The 25960-nt window shown below is 31.7% G+C and overlaps 1 protein-coding gene across 1 annotated transcript in view; it reads left to right on the forward strand.

Annotated features, from left to right (window-relative positions):
• The window catches only part of CalpC (calpain-C), a 151408-nt gene that overhangs the window by 92932 nt on the left and 32516 nt on the right, over positions 1–25960 (forward strand). Inside the window, exon 3 of the mRNA XM_014431055.3 lies at positions 19680–19749. Within this exon, the coding sequence (XP_014286541.1) occupies positions 19680–19749 (70 nt within the window). The remainder of the gene's footprint in view (positions 1–19679; positions 19750–25960) is intronic.

Here is a 25960-nt window from a genome sequence, read left to right on the forward strand (position 1 = left end):
TGAGGTATATATTTAGTACGTCATCTGAAAATGTACTATTTCAATGTAAGTTAATTAATAAATAAATTAGATACATAATTGCCTTTACTTAAAGGTCTTAGAATAAATTTTATAAAATTTTATTTGTCGTTGAAGAATAGAAATCTTCAAGAGGAGATGTGTTTGAAACATTCGTGTTAATAAAAATACTTTCGCTCATCGTTAAACAAAAGCAGTCAACGGTATATGGTGAAATTTATACTAGGCTCATTTTACACTATCCCTCATATTTCCTCCAAATTCAGACCAAATTGGACTAACCGTTTTCGCAATAAAAGTGTGTCGAGAAGAATACGTTATTTTGTGTATTTATAAGTGAAATTAATAGACAGAATCAATATGAGAAAAATTGCATTGTGTTTATGTATTATTAAAAATAAACTATCTTCTTTTTATTTATTTCATTATGCACCACGAAACTTTTATTTTAACATAAATCAGCAAGATTAACATATTTTTGTTTATTTATGTTGTCCTTTGCTGACCGCACCCCCCGACAATCTTCTCCAATCATAAATCATATTGTTCATAAAATTGTCTTTGTACAAAACCTGTTTGTAAGTTTGTACGTGTTTGTATGTGTACACTCACACTCTGACTTATTGAACACTGTATCCTAAAAACTACAATGCCTAAAAAGCTGAAATTATAGTAGATGGTTCTCATTATTCCGTATTCGTGCTATAAGGCTGATCGCTCATAAGTAATTTTAAAAAGGAAGACGGAGAAGATGATGAATGCCATCCTACTAAAACCACACTCTTATTTTAATAAAATAGGTCATTAATTTATAAATAGTTTCTACTTCTTGGCCAAAATCAGTCAGCGTACAGTCATGCTAAGTTAATTAAAAGGAGCACATAAGGCTAGCATTATTCAATTATCTAAATTCATCTTGAGGAGTGTTATGTATATTCTGCTTGCCTGATATTTTAGTATTAGTTGAAAGGTTTAATTGCTAAATTTACTATAACAGTGTTTCATTATGATATTTTTTGTAACTTAATTATCTTTGAGGAGACTCTCCTTAGCAGCAATCGGAAGAAGTGTTTGTCGGCACGTGGTTAAATTTTTGTCTTAAATAAAACTTGTTTTTGTGATACTATAAAACTTGAAAAGTTTTATACATCAGTTCAAGTGTTTTTGCGAATACGCTCTAGAAGCCGAGAAGAAAAATATTCTATATTATTTTAGAAATTTTTGATATTATCGTATTCCGCCATTGCTCGCCATGTTTTCATTGGTTATATTATATATCAATCATTTGTTAGGGCGCCTACGTTCATATGGACTCCACACGAGTCTTTTAATGAAATAGGGTCATTAATTTACATATATTTTCTACTTCTTGGCCAAAATCAGTCAGCGTGGAGTCACGCTAAGTTAATTAAAACGTGCTCATAAGACTAGGATTATTCAATTATCTAAATTGATCTTTAGGAGTGTAATGTATATTGCAGTTTTGCTTGCCTGACATTCGAGTGCTTGTTGAAAGGTTTCAAAAGATAAATTTATATCAGAGATTCCCAATCTTTTTCGGTTTGCTGCTCCCTAAATCATCGGATTTTTTTCCGCGGCACCCTTAATACATCAGATTTGTTTTCTAAATTGTCGCCTTTCTTAAAAAATTGGAAAACTTTCCTTTTTAATAACAAACACCCATTTAACAGTGAAAAATTAAAAAAAAAAAAAAAAAAAAATACTTGGTATTTTCGTACTATTTAGTGACTAAAGCATAGGAGGGGAAGCCGTGTTTGCGCACAAGCCGTTTTAAAAGATGTGGATTGGAAAGAAAACAATGAAAGACTCGAAAGTTGCTAAATTCTTGGAATTTTATCAGCATACATGATTGTTGGCCCAAAAATTCGAAAATTGGAAATTCTAAGAAAATTGCTGAATTGTTTAATTGAATATATCGCGGTGCCCTTATGTACACTTTTGGAACCAATGATGCAACTTGATTTTCTTTTGGGAGCTAGACTAGAATTGTTGACTTTTTATGGATGGCTACGGACGTGTGACCGATTTCAATTAAACTTTTTTACTTTATTTATATTATTTATTTTAACTTATTTACTTTTATACTTAGTTGTTTGTGACTCTAGTTCGAGAAATTTTAGACACTTGTCCGAGGGTTCTTACTAGTACAAATTAACAAAGCGATCGATGTATAATATTGAATACATGGTGAGCAAAGGTGAACTATAATAATATTAAACATTTTTCAAAAAAAAAAATTTCTCGGCTCTTAGGGCATATTATGAAGAACCCTCGGGCACGTCTCTAATATATTTCTACTTGATATCACTAAAAATTTCATTGAAATGGGTGATACCACATGCGAGTTAAGAAACGCTATTTTATTTAACAGCTATTATTATAAATAATGCCTAACGGCCATCGTTATAAACTATTTATAGACTATAAACTACACAATGGACTTGCATCTGTCTAACTATTTTATGTTTAACATATGTAAGTTAGTTCCCATAAGTCCATCGCATTCCCAACCCTAGGGGTAAATTATCCTATTTCTTTAAAAGCCACCCTTGACACCCTCTTTCTATACACGCCTTTTTCCCCTTCCAGATATTTATTTCTAATTTCATAGACTCCCTAGGACCCACCTGGTTTCCTAAATTATCTGATTAGTCCGACCCCTTTCCCCTATTTCCATGTTCTTTCTGACCCCTCTTCTCAAGTATACATACATATTTGCTAAATCTGACAACCTAAAGCAGACAGAGAGATATCTCTAACCACTAAACTATATTTTGTTTGTAAATATGTTTGAATATAGTCATTTTAGTTTTCACTGTTGTTTAAGTTTGTTTAATTGCGTAACCTTCCCTTGTAAGTGTTCCACGGATTGAGAGGTACTAAGGTGTAGATACAGATTTATTATTATTGCTATTATAATCTGTTCTATCTTGAGAGTTTATATTATAATATAGTGGGCGTTAAAGAATAAATTGGTGGCTTACAAGTTATTAATTAATTTTATTTCAAGAAACTTAGTAACCAGTATTATTATATCCCTCCTTAAAACCTTTATTATCGTAATATTTCTTAGGTATCAGACATTTGTTAAAGTGATAAGATAGTTTGACTACATTGGCCTATACAGAGGCTTAAATTGGTGTCCATTTTGAGAAGCAGCATCTCACTCCCCGAGAGGCGACCACTCACTGCCAGTAATTGAAGGCAGGCCTTACTATATCGGCAGGAGAGTGTAGCGTAGTGTGTAGAAAGTGGGTCCCAGCTCAAACTATCCAGGCCACATGCCACAAAGCTCCCAGCTCCCAGTTACATAATGAGCTAATCAATCTCATAGTTACCGATCTCCACCCGCATCGTTATCCACAACGGCACCCATATTCGTGTCGTCAGGGCAACAGGTCCTCCAAACATGGCATGCCTGGCATGCTATATAATGTAGTTATTTTTTTATTAAGATTGTATTCAATTTTATACATCCTGTTAAATAACTTTAATTTGTCGAAAGAAGGTATCCTAGGACACCAAGTTGGTGCAATCTTCCCATATACAGTTTTAGTATTATCTGTTTGTATTATTTTAGTAAAAAGTTTCCTCCAAAAGACGTAAGCTGACGTTTAATCACCCTCTCCTTCTTTGTTTCGGAAATATATTTTTTTTAAACCACTTAGAGTCCAAATTCCTTGAAACTCAGTCTTATTGTTCGTCTTGGTGAAAAGGTAAATCTTCATTAATAATTTCAGATTCATTAGCATTGTTATTGAGACACTGTGATCAATAAGTTAGTGAGTGGTTTTCACAAAAATATGTATTTTGTGTCCAACGTCTCTGGAGTACCTCACATCAATATTTTTCACTGGATCAATATTTAATATAATATATATCATCTTACTACTTTATTGATTTTGTAATCTCGAAATAGCTGGACCTCATTATTTTAAATAATCATAAATTACTCAATGATTCCTTTAGTCTGTCCGAAACCGAGTTTTTTACTTTCAACTGCCTCCCTAAGGAAAATAGACACGCCTTGGCTAGATCATACAAGATGATATTTTAGTAGTTTCCAAGCCTTTTAAGGTAAGACAAAGAAATTTCTCTGATGTTATAAGCTCCTTATCCAGGACACATTTTATCCCTATAACACAAACAGGACCTCATTCCTCTGTCAGTATTTTGAGGGAATCACCTATATCTGTTCTTTTAGATCTTCAGATATGATGATATGACAAAACAGGTTTCCATCTTTGCTAATACTGGCCCAAAGAGTTCTTCTTATTTTTTTATAGGAAATTAAATTATCATATAAATGACTATAATGTTCCAGAAGATACATGTATCGTTAGCTAATTCGAAAAAACATCTTTCGTTTTAAGTTCAAGAAATATATTTTTTTTAATCACTTTTAGTCCCAATCTTTTCAAATAAAGCCTAATTCAAGTTATATAGTACAAAATAAATACCAGTTATAATTTCAGCTAAACAGGCACTGTCGTGTTTGTAACACACACAGACATTCACAATCAGGTGTTATTGTGCAGATTACTTGGTACCCACATGATGATAGCACTCATCAATTATCAATTGTTATATCAACGAATAGGATACAATTGAGACAATTATACTTCCTATTAGTTTGTACAAGAATTCTGACGAAGAATACAACCAATTGAACATGACCCGTTCAAGAAATAACACCCCAAAAAAATTCATCATATCTATGTTTAAATTTACTGGAGAAATTGAAAAATAATAATGTTTCTTTATCACATAGCTTAAATTACAACTAAATACGTTTCAAAATATTTGTTTGTTATATGTGTTAAAACTAAATTAATTCTTTGTACTTAACGAAATTGTCCAGAGATGATACAATTTGTCCCTACAGTTATCCATTTAAGTAGTATTATATTGCATTGTATTTATTTTTGTTAGAAAGCATTATGTTTATTATTCTATAGGGATAACTATCCATGCACTAAAGAAATTGAATTTTCACAATCCCTAACGAAGATTGTTTGAGGAATATTTATATACTATATAATTTAGTTTTAAAGAGTGAAAATAAATCTTAAACAACGAATGAGTCATCACTGTGGACTTCGTTGAATACCGAAACGCTTGACTCACACCGCAGCCTGTTCTTCGAAAAGTACAATATGAGCATTAACCGACCAGCAAAGACTCTTTACCTATTAAGGGGGGCATGAAAGGCTGAAAGCTTATTTGCTGTAAGAAGGTTCTAATAATCTCCTTGTGGATTATGAGTTTTAAAGTTAATTAAATATATATATAGTGGTGTATATATATAAATATAGTGGTGTAAGTCAATTAATCTTAATCTGGGAAGCAGATCGCCGCTCAAGCTGTAATACATATTAACTCAAAAAAATCAAAAATCTAATTTTAAACCTTTTGGAAGTACTACAAATCAACGCATCTCCATAGATACATCTCGTCTCGACTATTATACTAATTAAATGCTTCCCTATAAAAAAATATTAATTATTTTATAAATGGCATGATTTTTTTTTTTCAGAATTACCAGATATCACACATTAAATGAAGATTTTTTTGACTTAAGTCCTAACTCTGTACGAGTAATCAATGGAATATTCGTATAAGATTTGATAAAAATTAAATGTGAAATAAAATTATCCAATTTTTTTTTCACTTTTTAATGTTCAGACATGTGAACACCAATATGCAAGTCAATAAATACAATGTGTAAAATATTTATGATATATCGAGACTGATATTTTTTCAACAGTTTTGACGATTGTCCCTTCTAGATTGTATTTTTGAACTAATTTTCTTATTTTTGAAAATGCCACTTTAATTCCATATTTTTTTTTATTAAATTTATTTATTGATATTTACAACTGTTCATAAAATATATCAAGTAAATTTGAGGAAATCATAATGGTTTGGTACAAGCATGAAGAGAAACTACCCATTGGGAGCACTCTAAAAAGATTTTGTAAGGATTGGATACGAAAGGAATTCAAAGGTTTAGTGGAGCCCCAAAGCTCAACGCCGTATGTCCAGATAGGCCTTATAATTGTCATGTAAATCAGCCTTTTGTAATGAATTGGAAGTTTGGACCGTTTGTCTAGTAAGTGCTGTAATAGTCGGAATCTGCGTGCAGTTTCCTGTCTTTTCAGTCTTGTGTGAGGATTCCAGGTTAGCCGTTTGTCCAGATGTAGTTCAAGGTAGCGGATCTATTCTACAGGGGTAAGGGCAACATTATTGAATTATACTGTAGGGCAGTCAGTAGGTTTAGGACGTAGTGTAAAGTTAATTTGATGGGATTTGCTGGATTTATTTTAATCCTCCAATAACGAAACAATTCTTCAAGGGCTGTGATATGGAATCGGAGAGTTTGGGATACAGTTAATGGGTTATTATTAACAGCAAGCATACATGTGTCATCGGCATACGTGGTGAGGATAGTGTTAGGATTGGTTGGGACGTCAGCTATATATATTTCCATAAATTTAACCTCAGTCAATAAGATAACCAGTAAAACTACGTAATATAATACGTACTGTCATACATTGCGATTACCTCGATTCCTTAACGCCCCTCTCCATGATATTGAGTTCTTTTAACTGAAGAGTACTCTCAAAAACATAACTTATAATGTTTTTAGTTAATAGCTTTAAACGTTGCTACTTGAGTTTCTCCTTGGTTATATATTTTCTTCGTGGTATAATTAATTACAGTTGTGCCCATACCTACCCAGATACCTCAATAGCAGGTGCAAAAATGTAGGTGTCTTTATGCGGGTACACATTACCATTGCTGAAGAGATATCTTATACCTTATATGCAATGAATGTTTAAAGAATCATTCTGAGTGATGATGTGAGAGTGAAGCCACCATGTGCGGCAATATTTTCATTAAGGTCATGTATATTTTCATAATACGTTGTATTCTTCTTTCGTTATCTTCAATCATTTCAAATATGTAGTTATTCTCTTTTTAATTCATCGTTACATATTCCTAAAGCACAATTGAGCTCATTATTCAATATCGATCTAAATACATGCTTGTACAAATGCTCGTATACTGCACCCATATTGAGCATCTGAAGCTGTATATTATGCATATTTGCATTGCTGACGGGCCATTCTAATATTCAGGGATAGGTTAGGGCTGGTACAATCTTGCCCCGATTATAATAATTCTGTCAGTCAATTGAATTTCAAATTGGTTAGAGTCAAACAAGTTGAATCATGACCCAACTCAGACACAAACCTCTCTCACCTTCGTCTTCCTTGCTCTTAGCTCGAAGGATTCATGTGTCAAATTTAAACGGTAGGTTAAAAATAATTCTCACTGTTATTCTACTTTACACTACAGATTCACATTATTTTATGAATTGAGGTTGTTGCTAATATCTTTTTTTTTTATTTTATTTTATTAAAGAAAATTATTACAATATGCCACAAATTAAGGGTATTGAGTATTAATGCCCAAATATCCATTCATATAATATATACGAGAAAAGGAGAAATAGGGAAAAAAATGTAAATAATAAAAAGAGCACTCTCTGAATTAAAATAAAAGGATAAATAAATTTAAGATAATATTAATAAAGACATATATAAATAAAGGAAAATACTATCATGATTCGCATAAATAAAATATGTAACTGATACAATAATAATAAAAAAATGTATGTACAAGTTAGAAAATTTAAAAAATGATTAAAAAAATACACATTTCTACCTATATAGAGCCAAGCATTGCCCTCCCGCCCGTGTGAATGACAAAGCAGGATTCCAAGAGATCCCAGAGCTTCTCTCCCATGCGGTTGTCTTTGAGGGCCAGTGAAGACTGAATGAGAGCGCTTGACCTGCATACTCTCATGACTTGAGTGGAGAAGCTGGCCATTGCTAGAACTCCAACTGCAATCAATAAAAGTCTCGGGGACATTGCTAATAGCTGATTCCTTAAAGTTAATTCCACAAGTGTTTAAAAGAATGATAAATATCTAAACTATTATTTCGTGTATGAGTGCAAGCAAATCGAATCCAGATTACTCCTAAAAAAAAACTAAGAAAAAATTTATATACTTCTTAATTTGCTTTGTAAGTAAAACATGGTTTGTTCAATAGATATGTTCCATAGATATCAGTCTTTCATAATTTAACCTGCTTATCAAAAGTTGATTTTTTAATTTAATTTTTTCAATTATGATTCAAGCGTGTGATAAATGGGTAAAAAATATATTAAACTTATAATATGAAATCAACTTAGAAATGTTTCGTTATATTTCATAAAATAAAAATGTGAGTTAAGGTGAACGTGGTATCTGGTGCGGTTACTATGTTTTACACCCACTAGGTTTGTCATGACGGTATCTACTGTCATGCAAACATTTAAAAGGCTGAGGTTAGTGTTACCTGATAACGATATTAAAAGAGCTAAACACAAATTAGTTTAAGAAAACTATAAATAAATTGTCATGGATACGATGCTTATTTATCTCTGATCTATTAATAACTAAAATGTCATCAGTTGTTAACACGGTACAAATATTACGCTAAGCGAATCGTTTAACAGCATGTAAACCGGCTTAGAGGCATTGAACACATTAAGACTAGGTTGATATAAAGTCATCTGAAAATTTGCTGATATTAATTAAATTTGTTTATTTTCAGTAAAATGAGGTCTCATTATTACTTTTACTATTCATTGAACTTTATTATTAGATATTTTAAAGTAAATTATCAGGAAATATTGGAGGGGTTACAGTACAGGATAGATTATATGTGGTTTTCACAAGATACATGAACCAACCCTTAATACCAACTCTAATTCAAAATAAATGAGAATATTTTTAAATGTTGAGTTGATCTGTGGACAATCCATAAATATTTTATGAGGTTACTGTCAGAGTGAAGTCAACAACATTTCCAACAATTTGTGTATGAGTGTATATATTTCCTATTATATTTTTGATATATTATACAATATTTCCTGAAATGCAATATAGAGGAGCTAAACTGTTAATTAAAAAGGATTCTAAGTCACAACGTTAACAGTCCACCGATTTTTGGCTGTTCAGTCAACCATCAACCTGTACAATGACTTACGTCATGTTCGTATATTTCAAATAAAATTTGAATAATTTTATTTCACGATAATATTCAATTAATCCTCATATCAATTTTCAATTGTTTCTCACACATCGAGGAAAAACTTTATTAAAATATAAATACAAAGTTATGCTTTATGTGCTAGTCACACAGCAGTCCCCAACTTCATTGGACTGCTAGTCACACAGCTTACTTATTTTAGTCTAATCAGGTGATATTTTTATTCTAACAATAAATAGCCCTATAATAGTATACAATAATAACTACACACATTAGTAATGTTCATCATTAGAACATGACTTTTTTTTTTGTTTCATCTCTTTGGTTCTTTTATATTTTTTCTGCTTTATCATGATTTTTTTCCTTCCTTTTCCATATTTCTTCTTTTTCTCGCTTGCCTTCTTTTCCCCTTTCATATTTTGGATTTAACCCAATGCGCCTTTAACAGAATAATGGATAGAATAGTGATTGAGAAAATATAAGAAAGATACTTATACATATAAAAAAAATCAACAAACTTTAAGTTAAAATTTAGTAGTTAAAATTAATATAAAATAAATATATAACAAATATTAAAATATTTAAAATATATACTGAAAATTATAATGAAAAAATAAAATAACAAGTAATAAAACAGTAATACAACAGTAATAAAAATAAAAAGTTCGGATAAATAAATAAAAATATGTATTTGTGTTTTACCAGAGGCTGGTACTTAGAACATGTTTTAACCATGAATAATTCGTAACTGTAAAAGCCTTTATGCTATGGGATTATATATTATAGTATATATTATTATAGTATAATATAAAACAAATTAAAAAGAAATTTTTTATCTAGCTTCGAAGTAAAGTAAATATGAGGGAGCTTGTCAGCTATTGATAAAATATTATTTGAATAATATGTTTATTAATTTTTGATACCGTTGATATTTAACATCTTAATAAATATTTTCCTCCAAAATAAATTGTAACATCGCAGTTGAATAATTTACATCTATCGTTAATAATTAACTTTTACAAAACGATCAATCTTACAGCCATAAGAAATTTGAGTTCAATAATCATCGAGGTATATTAAAACAATAAGTACAACTTCACAAAGAGTGGCGAGAACCTATAGCTCTCAAACCAGATAAAGAAATGGGGTTGGTTTTAATGCTTAACCTCAGGTGATCTCACATGGGAATCCTGTAATGGAAAGTGTGACCTTCATATATACGAATGTATTGGCTTATCTTAACTTTACAACTGTTTAAACAGTGGATGGCCACGATTAAAAAGATACGATAAAAAGTCGAAAAATACTCAAAAAAAAAGCTGTTGCACACTACACTCACGAAGGAACTTTCACTCACAAAATCTAAATTTCATGAATATTGAACTTTAATATCGTTGGAATATCATTATTCTGTCTTACGTTACATATTATAATATCAATATTTATTTATAATCTTTTCTTTCCTGAGACTGGTTATTATTGTTTAAATAATATAAATTCTATCCAATTTAAGGCTCAAAACAATTTTTATTTCTTTTTAAGTCTAACATTTTGGCCATCCTCAAGAACAATCTATCACAAGATATATTAGTTTTGACAAACAACATTATTGTTAATAAAATAGTATACCTTATATATAAATATTATAATCACATCTATTTTAAAAAAATTTTTCCAGGCTATTTTGCCAAGGTCATTAATTTCAGTCAATATTACCCTATGAGGCAATAAAACATTAGGGAATCATATTAATTTATTAATAAGCTATCCTTAGCTTATGTATAATTACCTATTTTGTCAATTCTGCACATTAACACTAAAACTTTTAATCATAATCAATTTACACTATCATACCTTATCACAACAATATTTGTAACCTTCCTTACACAGGCAGGCATATAATTTATTTATTTCAACTTTATTTTGATTAAAATTCATATCAAAGTTAATTTATATATTAAAATTCAAAAATTTTTTTTTTCCGTACCCTCCTGTAATGATGTTATTGAATATTTGGTACATACATATAGGAGGTATGCTATAAATTTAATTTTAATTATTAACAATACTAGCATGACACATTTATCGAGGCTCGAAAAATTGTGGCATTACTAATATGCGCTGTTCCTATGATTAGCTCGTGTTACAAAAACTGACGTATACTTGCGTCGCCGAAAACGCTTTTGTTGCGTCTCTATATGCGCCTAGCCTTGAAACCAGTATGATCGTTCAAAATTAAGGCTAACAAAGATGGATTGCAGAGAACATTCTGAAATCCAAAATATTCTCCATAATCCATCTGTCTCAACCTTACAATATTACACACCCTAGAAATTAAGGCGTTGCACTAAAAAACCGAGGAAGTCGATTTTCAAGTTTATCTTTCTTTTTAATTGACAGTTATGGAACTAGATAGATTATCAAGAGATTCACGAGTTTCCTCCAAAAACTATTGAATGGGTTAAGCAGGAATGTAACATGCTATAACTTTGAAGACAATTACTGTTTTGTGAAATATACTCCATTGTGAATCTACAGAGCTATTATTTTATTAGTTTGTCTAAGAGCATAATTCCAACATGCCTACCAACAATATCGTGGAATATGGATTACATAAATATTGCTTATCATATTCATAATATGATATATTCATCTTATCATATCTGAATTATATTTGTACTGGCAGTTAGAGCCTATACTGTAATAAAACTTATTTCACAATGAAAGAAAGGCCAGTGGGTCAGATTGCGTAGCGAAACACGAAAGTTTTCTTATTACTGGATCTGAAACTAAAACTAAACTATTAAAACCACACAAACCAAATGATTAGTATGTAAATTTTATTATACCTTACATCTGATGGCTTATTATAAATCATATATTTTACTTACCATGTTAATTCTTGTCATATTACTTTGGGTAATATAAGAATGATTACCTTATTTTCTGGTTGCGTACAGTTTGTATTATGCTATTAAACTTGTGTTTTCGAAAGTTTTTTTTTTTATACAAATGACTACTATTAAAAAAATACCAATTTCATTATAGAACATGAAATGTATTTTTAATAATCATATAAATGAAAAATTAAGAATAATATGTGGTTTCTTACCGACTAGATTAGGCTAGGATTAGTTAAATTACTGCTCATAATCAATAATAAATCAAAATCAATTAAATTAAAAATAAAAAAGAAACGAAAAAAAATTAATACTTTTCTATAGCAACATTTATTTCTAACCAGGAATTTCAGAGAGTAGAGTTTTTATTGGTTTGAAAAGGTTGCCGGTAAATGTAAACTTGTAAGTAATGACGTCATAGATTTGGATTCTATTCTGAGTTTCAGTTAGGTGAGGCTTCAAAGGATTAAAAAAGGATATTTTCATGAAACTTTCTAGAAAAACGTTTTTTTTTCAATTTTTTTTTTTTTCAATCCTGTTTTTCGGGAGTGCTTATTATATTTATGTTAAACACAGAATCTGTCAAGTATGAAGGATCTATACAAAATCAAAATATACAAAATGTCCTATAACAGACGTTTATTACATTTGATTTTCAGTTGATCAGCGTCGGCTTTAGGGCGTGCTGTAGAGATAGCCTTATCATTGATGTTTCAAAAAGGGTGTTCAAGAACTAAGCATAGAAGCTATTTTTCAATCGAGTTCACATATTTGGTAGATGCTGAATCATAATTTCAGGTTTTCAACTTCGCCAGTTGTCGGCTTTGCAAAGAAAATCGAGAAAAAAAAAGCTGAACCAATTAAAACTGTTTAGTTTTCGCTTGTATGTAAAAAACTAAGCATTTCTTGTAGATAATCATATTAAAATAAAATAAAATTTAATTTTAACTTTTTTTTAATATTCAACCCAACAATAGGTCATTTTTCAGTTCTATGTAAAATACACCTTTCTAATTGCCTCTAGAAATACGTAAAATAGTTAGTTTGAGGAATATTATCTTGATAAAAATACACTGGATCTTTTCGTTAGAACATTTAGACGGGATCTTTTAGCGTTTTTTCGCAGAGAACTGAAACATTTCCTATACTAAGCGCGCTCTTGCCATGTCGCAAGCTGTCGAACTTTGAAATGTCATGTACGCATTTTATAAAAATATTCTCTGCTTCAATTTTATTTCAATAAACGCTTAGATTTCGATTTATAGTAAAAACTGAAAAAAAAAAAAAAACGAAAAAAAAACAAAGCCTTAACAAAGTTTTTTTTTTCTATTTTAGTTGTGAACCCATCAACTGTTGAGATGGCAAATCTTAAATTATGATTTAGCATCTCCTAAAGCATATAGAATAGAAAATAATTCTATAATAGTATGTAAGTTACTTGTAAATCTAAGAACATGAAGAATGTAATATTAAAATAGCTCCAATTTTCTTTTTGTTAATTAAATAAAATATAAATTAAATAATTTAATGTGTTTTAGTGGTCCTTTCAAAGGAACTCAATTACAGCAGGAAAGAGAGTTTTAAAATACTTCAATAAATTGAAAATAAAATGATTAAAATATATAAGATAAATAAATATTGAAAATTTTACTACAGCTTGGCCATTTCTGAGCAAATTAATACAGTGGTTAAGGCAGTCTTACCAATTGGATGGCTATTGGCCGTGCCGGTTCGAATTCGGCCTGGGGTGTTGATTTTTTTATTGAATGGAAGAACTGTAATGGGAGTCTTAGCCGAAACACAAAATATAATTAGTCTTATAAACAATTTTCCTAACTGAATTATTATATCTATTATGCTATGCTGAATAGCACATGTGGTCGACATATTAACCTGTTACTGGTCAAGTTGGGAACGCCAGAAGACGGGTTCTTTGGTTTATTTAACTAGTGATGGTGGAAACCCATATGTATTTAATTTATCACGCCTACCAAAAGAACCATAGAGCCTTGACTCTCACGTCATTGAGTGCTGTCATTTCCCTAACAATTGTATATATAACATATCCATGAGCTAATTCCAATGGACTCACAAACATTTTCTATAATTCGCTTCTTCTTCACACAATAAGATATCTCATTAGACACAATAGTCCCTTTTTAACCATTCGCCTTTACTATTCACCAATCAATTTTCCTCTCTCTGAATATCGTTAAATAGCCTTTCGTGGTTATTTTCAATATTTCTCTTTGACTTTATATCTCTCAGGTATAGCAATTATCATTCGTTAAACTATAACCACTTGACATAAAGTAATGTAGCCCTAATCTTTTCTTCCTAATTTGTAAGAATTATATTCCAATGTTGATGTAACATTTTATTTTATTATAATTCGTTTACTTCGTTGACTGAATTAGTTTATTTTCATATATCTAATAACGAATAAATAAAAATTCTATGGAGTTATATCCGTTCTCCTTGTCTGAGATATTTGTATTGTAAGCCTCAATAAACCGAACACATAAACCAGACTCAATAAAACGAAGGATAAAAATAAACACAATGTATTTAAAATCTCTGATCCTATCCATATTCAGTTATTTTCATCCTTCTAATATCTGCTTCTAGGACACGGTGTAAGACTACATCCCGCCTTACGTAAAAGTAAACTACTATTAATATATAACTATATAATGGCATCAGGGGTCTACTATCAGGGGTTGTTGATGTACATACACACATATGCACTTTAAACCTTTGTGGTTGTGCATCGTTAGTTGGATCATTATCCAGCTCCTATCGATCCCAACCTTAATGCACATGAAGAGAGATAATGACAGCCGAGATAGTGCGCGCCTTTGGCTAATTAACAGGTGCATAATCCCCTAGTCATCAGGTGGCTCATAATAAGTCGCCTAATGAATACTACTTAGGACTGTTGTCTACGCCACAATGGTCCTCTCCCTGCTCCACCAATGGACAAAGCCTGCCTCGCATCATTAGTATCATTTCTTTGTACCGCTCCGATCCACACTTTTGTCTATTAGGGATCGGCACAATGTAGACCTTGATTGAAAATAACCGCTGAATATCTGCCCGCAATTACGGTTCCAGGATTACTTACGAATCACTATTCTAATTCACGAAGTATTTTGAAATTTTAAATATTGTTCTTTTAGAAGCGATGAAGAATTGAAAAAAGTTAACCAAAATAAACTGATCTTCCATATGTTAAACGGGATGATGTTCACTAAATCACTACTCGTATTTTTGGAAAGTTGTTTTCAACCTTGGAAAATATATTTTTTTTTTCCTGTTGCCAATTATCCGATTCTCTCATTGTTTACATTTGATGTTTTATTATTATTATTATTATGAATCATGAGATATAGTTAATTAACGTAATAATAAACAAATGCGGAAAAAACTGTCCCCAGTACACTTTGTGAACATGAACTAACTATGAACTAATTTAATTTTATACTTGAGTGTATTTGTTTGAAAGAAAAAAAATGTGTATAATCGTGTATAAAGTTTGCCACTGACGTCTTGAATAATTGATACCTTGGGTTTTGAAATAACAAAAGAGAAAACCTGGATTTTTTATTTTATTAAATTTTATGTTTTGAAGAATGTTTTTGAATGTTGCCATTTATCATCTCTTTGTTAACGAATCTGGCGAATGATGAGAATTCATGAATAAATCTTTAGAGCAGTATCATCCGATTACTATAACGCTTCCTGAATATATATTTAATTTTTTTTATAAACCGTGAATTTTTTTTTTCTCGTGGCAAATGTATTGTATTTTTTTTTAATCTTAAACATAACTACAAAAAGCAGCTGTTTTGTAATATAGAACGGTGACGGCTCGCTAAAGAAATCTCCTTTGTGACATAACTGGGAAGGAATCGATCAGAATTATGATCGATATTCAGAATCGTTATGTGTTAAAAACTTCAGCGTTGATATGTTTTTTTTTTAAAGCGTTATGCTACTCATTGGCTGATCCTGAATGTTGTAACTAGGTGTGTCTCGAGTCTTGTTCTATACTCAGTTTCCAAATTTCTATGATGTAACGATAAAAGCGATCTAGTCTTTGTAACAATGTTGATCGTAAAAACAGCGTTGAAATCCCTGGGAACGCACCAAAGAAAATAAAATGGAATGATCTCCTTATTATACGGTTATCGGATGGAAATTGATAAAAATCCTCATGTATAATGTTAATACAAATGCAAATTTGAGGTTCGGTAAAAATCGGTACCAATATTCTTCATCAGTTTACGAAAATTATTGTTAATTTATATTAACTTCTTTAGACTTACTCCAGAAATATGGGTAGCCGTTTAAACCGTTTAAAACGATGTGTTGAAACTTGGTGCTTGGATCTTAATTTTTTTGTAAAAAATTAAGTTGAATCAAATCCATATTGGTTCGTTCTATTTACTTATGAGTACACTTTATTTTAGAACTAAAAGCTTTGTATATTTAGATTTTCGAGTTATATATTTAGGCTAAGAAAGTTGCGGATATATCCACAAAATCCACTATGAATAGTGCAACAATTGTGATTCGTATGGGCATACAAACTCCGCACAAATTGCTTGTAGTGATGAGATGAAGCTGTGAATAATTATTCAATAATTATGAAAATGGGCAACGTCATTTAATCGAATAAATAAAAATTCTATAGAGTTATATCCGTCCCCCTTGTCTGAGATATTTGTATTGCTATCCTCAATAAACAATGAAGCATAAAAATAAATCTTCATCATAATCATTTTATCCCCTTTACCGCTTACGCAGTTTCGTTCTTGGACTATCTGCCTTCACCTTCTCCTGTCCGTATCCCACATCCTGAACGCTTCCTTAACACTCTCCTCCCAGGAAATGCGCGGTCTTCCTCTTGCTCTTCTTCCCTTCACGCGAGCCTCTTACGTCTTCCTGACAATTCTTTCCCGGTCCATCCTAAGGAGGCGTCCGAACTAACTCAGCCGGTTTAACTCCGAGGCTAGTCCGTATAGTGCTGTTCCGTGCTCTATCTCGTCGTGTCCTTCCTTCCACCTTACGAAGATATCGCATCTACATGGATTGGATCCGGTATGTGAATAACACGAATGTGTAGAAACTTCTTTATTAGTACCAACGCTTCGGCCAGAATTTCAAGCCTTCATAACGGCTATAAACAAAATAACAACCAATGAATACGAGGATACACAGAATGGTGAGAAAAAACTAACATTGTGGATACATAAATAGTGTTGAAACAAATAAATAGTTCAATTATTATAAGAAGATAAATGTTGTATGAGAAAATTAATATTAAAATTAAGTAAGAGAAAAGACAAATAATAAAATACATTCAGAAATCTAATTAGTAACTATATGTACAAAATGAAAATTATTTAAGATAAAGTAATTTAAGAAGCAGGAATTAAAAAATATATACGGTAACTAAATATTTAAGGAAAATAACAGGATTAAGTAAATATAAATATATTTATATATTTTACTTACATACTTAGTTACCGTATATATGTTTTATTTCCCACTTCTTTCGTTAATTTATTTTCATTAGTAAATGAACAATTTGAGTCTGAGTGACAGCCCTGGTGAGTAGATGAGGTGCTTAAGTTAGTATGATGTTGACTTGACGATTTGTATTCTGTTCTGTATGTGTGCAGTGAAAGATAGATGTGTTTCTAGCTTCATGCCGAGGTATGTGAGATGTTTCTTGATTTATATTGTCTGTTCGTTAAGTTTTAGTGCTCTGTTAGGAGTTTTCTTTTATGAAAAAGTGATGGCGTCCGTTTTTTGTGGGTTAATGTGAATGTTTATATCTCGTAATTGTTAGCGATGAGTTGGGCTGCTGCTGCAGCCTGGTCCATGACCTTATATGCATTCATGCTCGCCGAGTATATCGCCATGTCATCAGCATATGCATTTATTTGAGCATCGTCAAATTTCATCCCGACTATGTGGGCAGTGTATATGTTAAATAACCCTGGGGGACGCCACAAGTGGAGGGCTTGGGAGTGGAGATTTCAGTTTTGACACGGACTGAGAAAGTTCAATCACTGATATAGGACCCAACAATGTCGACCAGCTGGCCCGGGAATTGGTGAAGCCTGAGCCAATGGATTAGTGTGGAGTGGGATACAGAGTCAAATGCCTGTGTCTAGTGAGATTAGGGCTGTGGCGAGGTTCCTGTTTAGGTTGTTTACTGCATCACTTTGCAACTTGGCAACATTGTGGTAGCAGCTCACACCACGCGAGAAACCGATTGTAACGGGGGGATGACGTCGTGAGTGTCGCAGTGTTTGCGGATGTTTATGAGGACTAGCTTCTCATATATTTTTAAGATGTGATTGAGGAGGCTGATGGGCCGGTAGTCTACCGGATCCGCTCCTCTTTTTCTGGGCTTAAGGAGTGGAACAACGATAGCATGTTGTCACTAAAATCTAGTGTAGTACAGTTAGTAAATCTGTGGTTGTTGCGTGAGAAGTGGGTCAAGTGTGGATGTGTATAATGGATTTGTCTGTAAGTATATGCATCAAGGTGTATCATTGTGTATTCTGTTTTGGTCAGGTAGTTTCCTAATGCATTGCCTGTAGCGCAGTTCCATGAGTGGTGTTTGGCGTTTAAGTTCACCTAGTATGATGTGTTGTCTGTCGTTCTCGATATCGCGGAGAAAGGTCTAGAATGTGTCCGGTTTGGCACTGGGGCTCCGGTAGACGCAAGTGATTTTGTAGGAGTGATCGAGTCTGACTTGTATTGTAATGGCTATGTGTTTGTTGTCGTGGAGTGTTGAACCGTTAATGTGTCTAGATAGGACGTCATGACGCACGTAGTGCGACGCCGCCGTGTATGGGGAAGTCGAGTCTGTAAGTAATGTACCCGCGGAAGTGTGTCTGTGTGTAGTTGCTAAGTCTTGTGTCCTTAAGTGCGACTATGAAGGACCTACGAGAGACTAGGAGGGTTCTAGCTCAAGTTTTCGTTTCATGAGCCCTGTTATGTTGCAATTAAGTATGCAAAGTATGTCTAACCATTGGTTCTTGGGAGTTTGTTTTGAAGCACGAGGTTAAGTGTGCTCATGAGTGTGGTAAACATGGTTTTCATGTCCTGGAACATTATCATGAGGTTGAAAACCCATGTTGGTTCCGAAGACGGTGGTTAAGATCAAAGTGTAGTATTTTTTTATATTTATTCCAAAGAACTTTTCCGAAAACTGTAGAATTTGTAGTCAGTCAATCGGTCATCAGAAGGACATTTGGTAAAAGTACGAGAAAATATTGTAGCAGTGAATCATATACAAATATCTGCTGTGAGACGAGTGAGGATTAATTTCAACTCTAAATAAATGGTAAATGAAAGCTTTGTGATGCGCGCACCTCGACAAAGTTTTTACTTATAATGCTCTATAGTTGCAGTGTATCATTCACTCACTGAATTATATGTGTCTTATATTTACTGAGGTTCATCATAGTTACTGGATTTTTTCAATTAACTATAAATCTTCTATATCTCAATTTATTTTATATGTTATGAAATAAATGTGATATTATGACAATTATAAATTGTCTGTAATGATTATTATTTATAATCCATTAAAATTTATATTTTATGTTTTTAGGATCTTTGTACGAGACCCTTATTCGTTCACGACTCCTCGTCGCAATTCGACATATCTCCCGGAAAAATGGGTGAGTAATAAAGAATGCAATAAGTTAAGGCAATCCTTCAGCTGTTTATTAAAAAAAAAAAAAATAAATAATAATAATAATAATTTCCTGCATTTTACATAGCCATAGCTGAATATATTTCAATGTTGTCTAAAATTGGGTTTAGATATAACTTGGTACCTCTTAAAGGAAATCAATGTCTTGACTAATTCTACTGTGATAGCCTTTATATGACATTAATTAACATAAACTATATTCATTTGGTCTGAATTTTTTTATCAACTATTTGATCCTTTTCTTCCACTAATAATGTAATTTATCTGAATATGAAAAATGATTATTTGCGAAAACAACTTAATATTGGTATAATCGATTGAATCGTTTTGGAGATTAATGAACCTTTCAATACTATTTCGAATAAACTAAGAATCATATTTTATATATAACTTGTATATTTTGAATAGTGACACTCTGATAAGAAAAAAAATGATGTTTTCTTCTTTTTTCAAAGAATACCCTCACTACTTTCCACTTATTTGCTCATAGGAGACGTGTTGGACAATTGCTCATTCTCTGCTCCACTCTATAATTATTGACAAATGAAAACAAATTAAAACCTTAAACATAAGTTAAATATGGAAGTTTTTTTTAATTTGTGACGTATTCTATATATTGTATCGTTGATTGTTGTTCCTTTATGATAATCCTTCTAGCTTTGGACCACAGTAGAGAAAAGAAACCCCAAGACATGGCAATACGTATGGAGTTGTGCCACTATTCTAGCAAAGTCACATACGACTAGTCAAAGACGAGTAGGTTGGTCGATGTTCGACATGTCACAACCTCACAAGAGTTCATAACAAAAAAAAGCAATCCTTCCCGGCTGAACCCGCCCACTAAAACCCCCAAGGAACGACGGTCCTGTATCACTTTTGAAATATTTACTTGAAACGGTAAGAGGAGACTTAAGATGGTTAAATCGAGCAATATTTAAAAAGCGCCTGGAATTGGAAAACGGCGTGTAATTGTCTAATTTCAGGCGCTTTTTAAATATTTCTTGATTTAACCATCTTAAGTCTGCTCTTCCTGTTTAAAGCAAATATTTCTAAAGAGATATAGGACCGTAACTTTCTGGGGTTTTAAGTGGGGCGGGATCGGTCGGAAAGGTTTATATAAATCATTAAGTAGATATTAGAGCCATTTAAAAAAAAAAAATTATTTTATGTAATGAAAAGAAAATAGCATGAAACAATTATATTGAGTATGCTCATTTATTTATATTTCAAGGTATAAGTATACAATAAATATACTTTAAAGATAATGTATTTTTTTATTTTATAATCTTAAACACTTTCTTGAGACTGGTTAATTTTGTTAAAATAAATAATTTAATTTCTAGCCATTTTAGTCTCAACAGGACTTTTAAGAAAAATAAAATGTATCGAGACTAAAATGGATAGAAATTAAATTATTTATTTTAACATAATGTATTTTATTCATTCATCGTTCAAGGACAGGATACAATGAGGTTGTAACCAATATTAACCAAATACTTTTGGATGAAAATACATTCAAAAATATTGGACATGTGTCGGCACGGCATTTGTTTCAGTGGAGCCTAGGAATCGAAAAAAATGTAAATTTTTTAGCGTCAGGAAATTAAAGTAACATTAAAATTTTTAAAAATATGTAATAAACTAGTCTAAACAAAATTTTAAATAAAAACTTCATATTCAAATTCAGCTTTGCAACAATCCTTTACATACAAATTTTTAAGATATTGATATTTCCTCGATTGCCGGTAATAAATTTATCATACTCATTTATCTATATCAATTTAAAGTGTGTACAAATTGTGCTTATATTTGTATATAATGTCCTTAAAAGAGTCTTTCACATGAAAATCTATGACAATATAGAACGCGAGAATCTTTTTTTTAATTTTTAAGAGGTGATGTCGCAAGAGCGCAGTCATGCATTTGGAGCTCTTGGCCAACTTCCACCGCCAAAGCGGCCGCTCTGCTGGAACAGAGGAGATCTGGGTTCAAGCCAACGGTTCGTATTCTCGTATCAGTTGCTCCTCAATTCAGTTAAAATATACTCCACGTATCTGAAAATTTCCACCGAATACTCAGTCATAACAATATGTATATTACAGAATATTTTATCTTCGTTACTATTACCAAATATTTCTTCAAATATGATTTCTTTTACCACACTCAGGGACATTTGTGGTAACAGAACTACTCACTTATGATTGAAAGATGTTTCATTATTTTATTTCATCTTCTAACCTATTCTACGTTTTTATTAATCTTTTTTTTCAATGAATAGTGGAATTCTATTGATACGGGACAGAGAGACCTATTTACTAATTATTAAATTTACTTCTTTACCTCCCCTTCTCCACTTCGGTCACAGCTTTGTTGTCAAGTATTCCGTTTTAAAGAATGAGGTAATATTGATGGGATAATCATTTTATATCTGACTATTTACACATAGGTTTTTGCGTTATTTAGTGGAAGGAGTTACGCAGGCAAAGATTCTTGATCGTGTCATCAATAACCTCCGTTTTCACTTAAACATATTTTAATTATTATTGATGCTTTGAAGATGAGAATTTTATTTGTATATAGAACAATACGAGTTAAGAAAGATATTTTACGGGACCCCACCCTGGTATTAAGTCATTAAGATATGTGTTTTTGATATTCAATATCGTCTGTAAAAAAAAAAAAAAAACAAGGTGATATATCTGCAAATTGTGCTATCTTGGGCTTTGTTGCAATTTGGTATGGTTTTCTATGCTAAAAAACACTCAACTATGAAAGACAATGTTAGCTGCAATCTTATATCTGTAAAAATAATTCCAACAAAATGTTCTCAAAAGTTGCCCATACACCACTTACTATTGTACCAACGATATGGAATGATGTTCAAATTTATCTTTTAAAATTATTGATTTTTTTTTGTTGGTTCCAGTTCTCAATTGAGCCCCAGTTTCAATGTCAAGATTAATTTCTCGGGGCCTCTGCAAAATAAATATTGACAGACCCTGTTTGGAATCGAACCCACAGTCGTCTGAACGAAGCACTCTGGAATCTTTGCTCCAACATCCTCAGCTATCATACTGAAATCATTCTTTTTAGATACCTCTCCGGTTTACATTAGATAAGTAATGCGTTAAAAGTACAGCCTATCGAATTATATACCAAGTATTATTATATTAATGGATTGACCAAACTATCATTCCAGGCCTAGAGATCCCCAGGTGTAATCTAAACTGTAAAATAGTTCAAATAGCCAGACACTCACTCATTTTAAGAACCTTGGCTTATTTGTATCCTCGTTCACAGGGGAAAATCAGGCAATGAGAAAGCCGATCTGCTCGCAAGAGAGGGTGCTGAGCTTCCCTATGCGGTTCTGGAACCATCAGTTGGTATTTTAAGACAACACTTATGTTAACTCATGACAACTCTTAAGTAAAGAAGTTATTGACTGGGATAGAGGTAATGTAGTGGAGGAAATGTTTAGACAAGATAAGCAGTTTACTTAGAAACCCTCACGTTCTAGAACCTAGCGAAGTGACCTTATTAATGTACTCCAATTGATTATTGGAGATCTCGCAGGCCAATGTAGAGCAGGCTTTAAAGACATTTAATAATTAGTTAAGTAGATAATTGAAAAAATCCTACCGCTTGGATGATTTACAATGAGGATTACCTTACACAATACAGTGGACTGTGACCGGCACGCGTAACTAAGCTACAGTCTTTTGGTCTTCTATTGAAGCCTAGAGACATGGCTACCTACTGTGAATAGACGTTTGAATTTCATTAGAGGAACCAAAAGTTTTGACATGGTGGAAAGATGGGTCTTCATTGGCCTTCTAAAGATAAACATAAAGAACAATGGAGCCCATTTAGCGTACTTGCTTCCGTCACCACTACCAATCAGTACATGTATCATTCAGAATCACAGTATTATTCGTATAATTGTACCCAGCTGAGTTTTCATCTGGTATAGGACCGTTCCCAATCCTCAAAAAAAATCCTTGTTTTTTATTACTTCCTATTAGTAAGATGATACTAAATTAATTATTATGGTAATATTGTCTGGAATCATAAGAATTAATTACTCTTGTCCAAAATAAAGGCTTTAGGCATTTATATTTTTTTTTATAGATTGGAGATTTTTTTTTTACTTTGTTTATACCGTTATTAAGTTAATATATCAAACTCCAAAAAATTTACTTTGAAAATCGGACCACCTGAACGTATAAAGCGGACCACTTAGCCAAACAAGTCCATGGAACCGCTTAGTATTCAGGAGTTGTACGAGGAGAACAGTTACGCCCCATTATAGGGACTGACACAATATATATTTGGAACCGAATCAAGGCTAGCCAACTGTTTAACTTGGCAACTGGTGAAACAAATGCTGGAGAACAAGGTTTAGAATACTTAAAATATTTAGCTATATTTTTTACATTTGCATTTTATAATACAGTGTAATCGGTCAGAACTAATTGCTGCAGAGGGTGGAGGGATTTAGTGTAAGCAATTCAACAATATCAATGTACGTAACTATTTTCATTTATTTAAATTGTTCACATATTTTATTGGTAATTTAACAGTATGTAGTTTTATAAAAATTGTTCTCTTTTACCTCCCCAGTAATGCTGAGTGATGATTTAATTTGTTAAAACTATAAGATTTTTCATGTGTAAGTGAAAAGGAAATTATAAACAAAAATAAAAAATTACTCTTTGTATGGCTTTATTTAAAACGTGTTAAAAAATTAGTACACCAACAAAATTTGTATTATACATATTTCTACTATTAATTAAATTAGTTTTACTCAATAAAATGATTTATAGAATAGATATTATGAACTTCTAATTCCAACAAAGTATATTATGAATACATTCATTGGAATTATATTACCCGATATTGAACTAGTAAAATGTTCCACTTTCGATTTTAACGGTGATAACAATAACTTGCCTATAGTTCGGGAAGTTATAAATGTTCTTGATGCATGTGCAATTTTATTTGAAAACAAAAATTTTATTGCCTGCTTTGTTTTGTCAAAAAAATTTACTTGCACCAGTCTGGATTATTGGAGTTTTCGGATTATCGAGATTACACTGTAGTTACTTTGTAAATATCTTTCTTTTTTTGGCAATATTATCTTTCCAAACCTTTTCTACTCATACTTTTTTTGAGCTACCAACCTTCAAAAGAACTCAAAAAGGCAACATTAGTTATGATTTTCGTTTGTTAATTTAAGGTATGTGATTAACTTTACGGTAATTCTAATGCATTTATAATAAAAGTTACTTTGATCCATGGAAAACTGATTGCGTGGATATGAACTTTGTTTTTCCTTCTACAAAATTATATTTATCGTTGCATAGTTGCCATTGCTTGCTGAATTGACCCTGTACATAATAAGGAACCAATATAAAATTTTGTGTGTGTTTTATAAACTGTGTTTATACATTTCTGAGTTGGCACCAAAACCCCAAGGCTTTAAACTGTGCCTTAAATTCTTGTTGCGAAATGAAAATTCTAAAAATAATTATCGACATAGCATAATCTAATTACAAAACGCAATCTCATAAAAATTTTAGTTGGTTCCTTATTGTGTACATGATAATAAACTCATGGGTTATTTATCTTTTTCTGATGAAATATGAAAGTGATTAAAAACTAGAAGGTCATTTTATACGATAGAACCTACCATAACTCCACAATGCCTTGTTTTTCGAGACCTGTCATTAAAACCTTTGAAAAATCTTTCTCTAGATGTAATGGTTTCTTTATGTGGGACATTTCGTTCTTATGATCTTTGTGTTGTGAAAACACAATGGCGTACCGCGCTTTTGTATTTTTCTTTTTCCTTTCATCATTCTTTACCACTCATTTTCGCTGTAGAATCTAGAATTTAATAAACTGATTGTTATGATTACAACTTTCAAAATTGTTTTAAATTTTCTTGAACCTTGCAAGCTGAGATTGTTGTAGAATGAATAAATAAAAAAATATCTAAACTAAACAATTAAAATAAGAAAATTGCTATAGATTGCGTTTATTGGACGTAATGATCAATAATTTATGAATGTTGGTATGGCAATTAGAAGCTAACAATATAAATATATTTCTGCCATTCTTTTGCAAGAGAAAAATATTAAAAGTATTTCCACAAACTATTGTTAGCTTTATATATA

The sequence above is a fragment of the Halyomorpha halys genome, unplaced genomic scaffold (genome assembly GCF_000696795.3).
Source record: "Halyomorpha halys isolate HHAL.00 unplaced genomic scaffold, Hhal_1.1 Scaffold940.1, whole genome shotgun sequence".
In the NCBI taxonomy this organism is placed as follows: domain Eukaryota; kingdom Metazoa; phylum Arthropoda; class Insecta; order Hemiptera; family Pentatomidae; genus Halyomorpha; species Halyomorpha halys.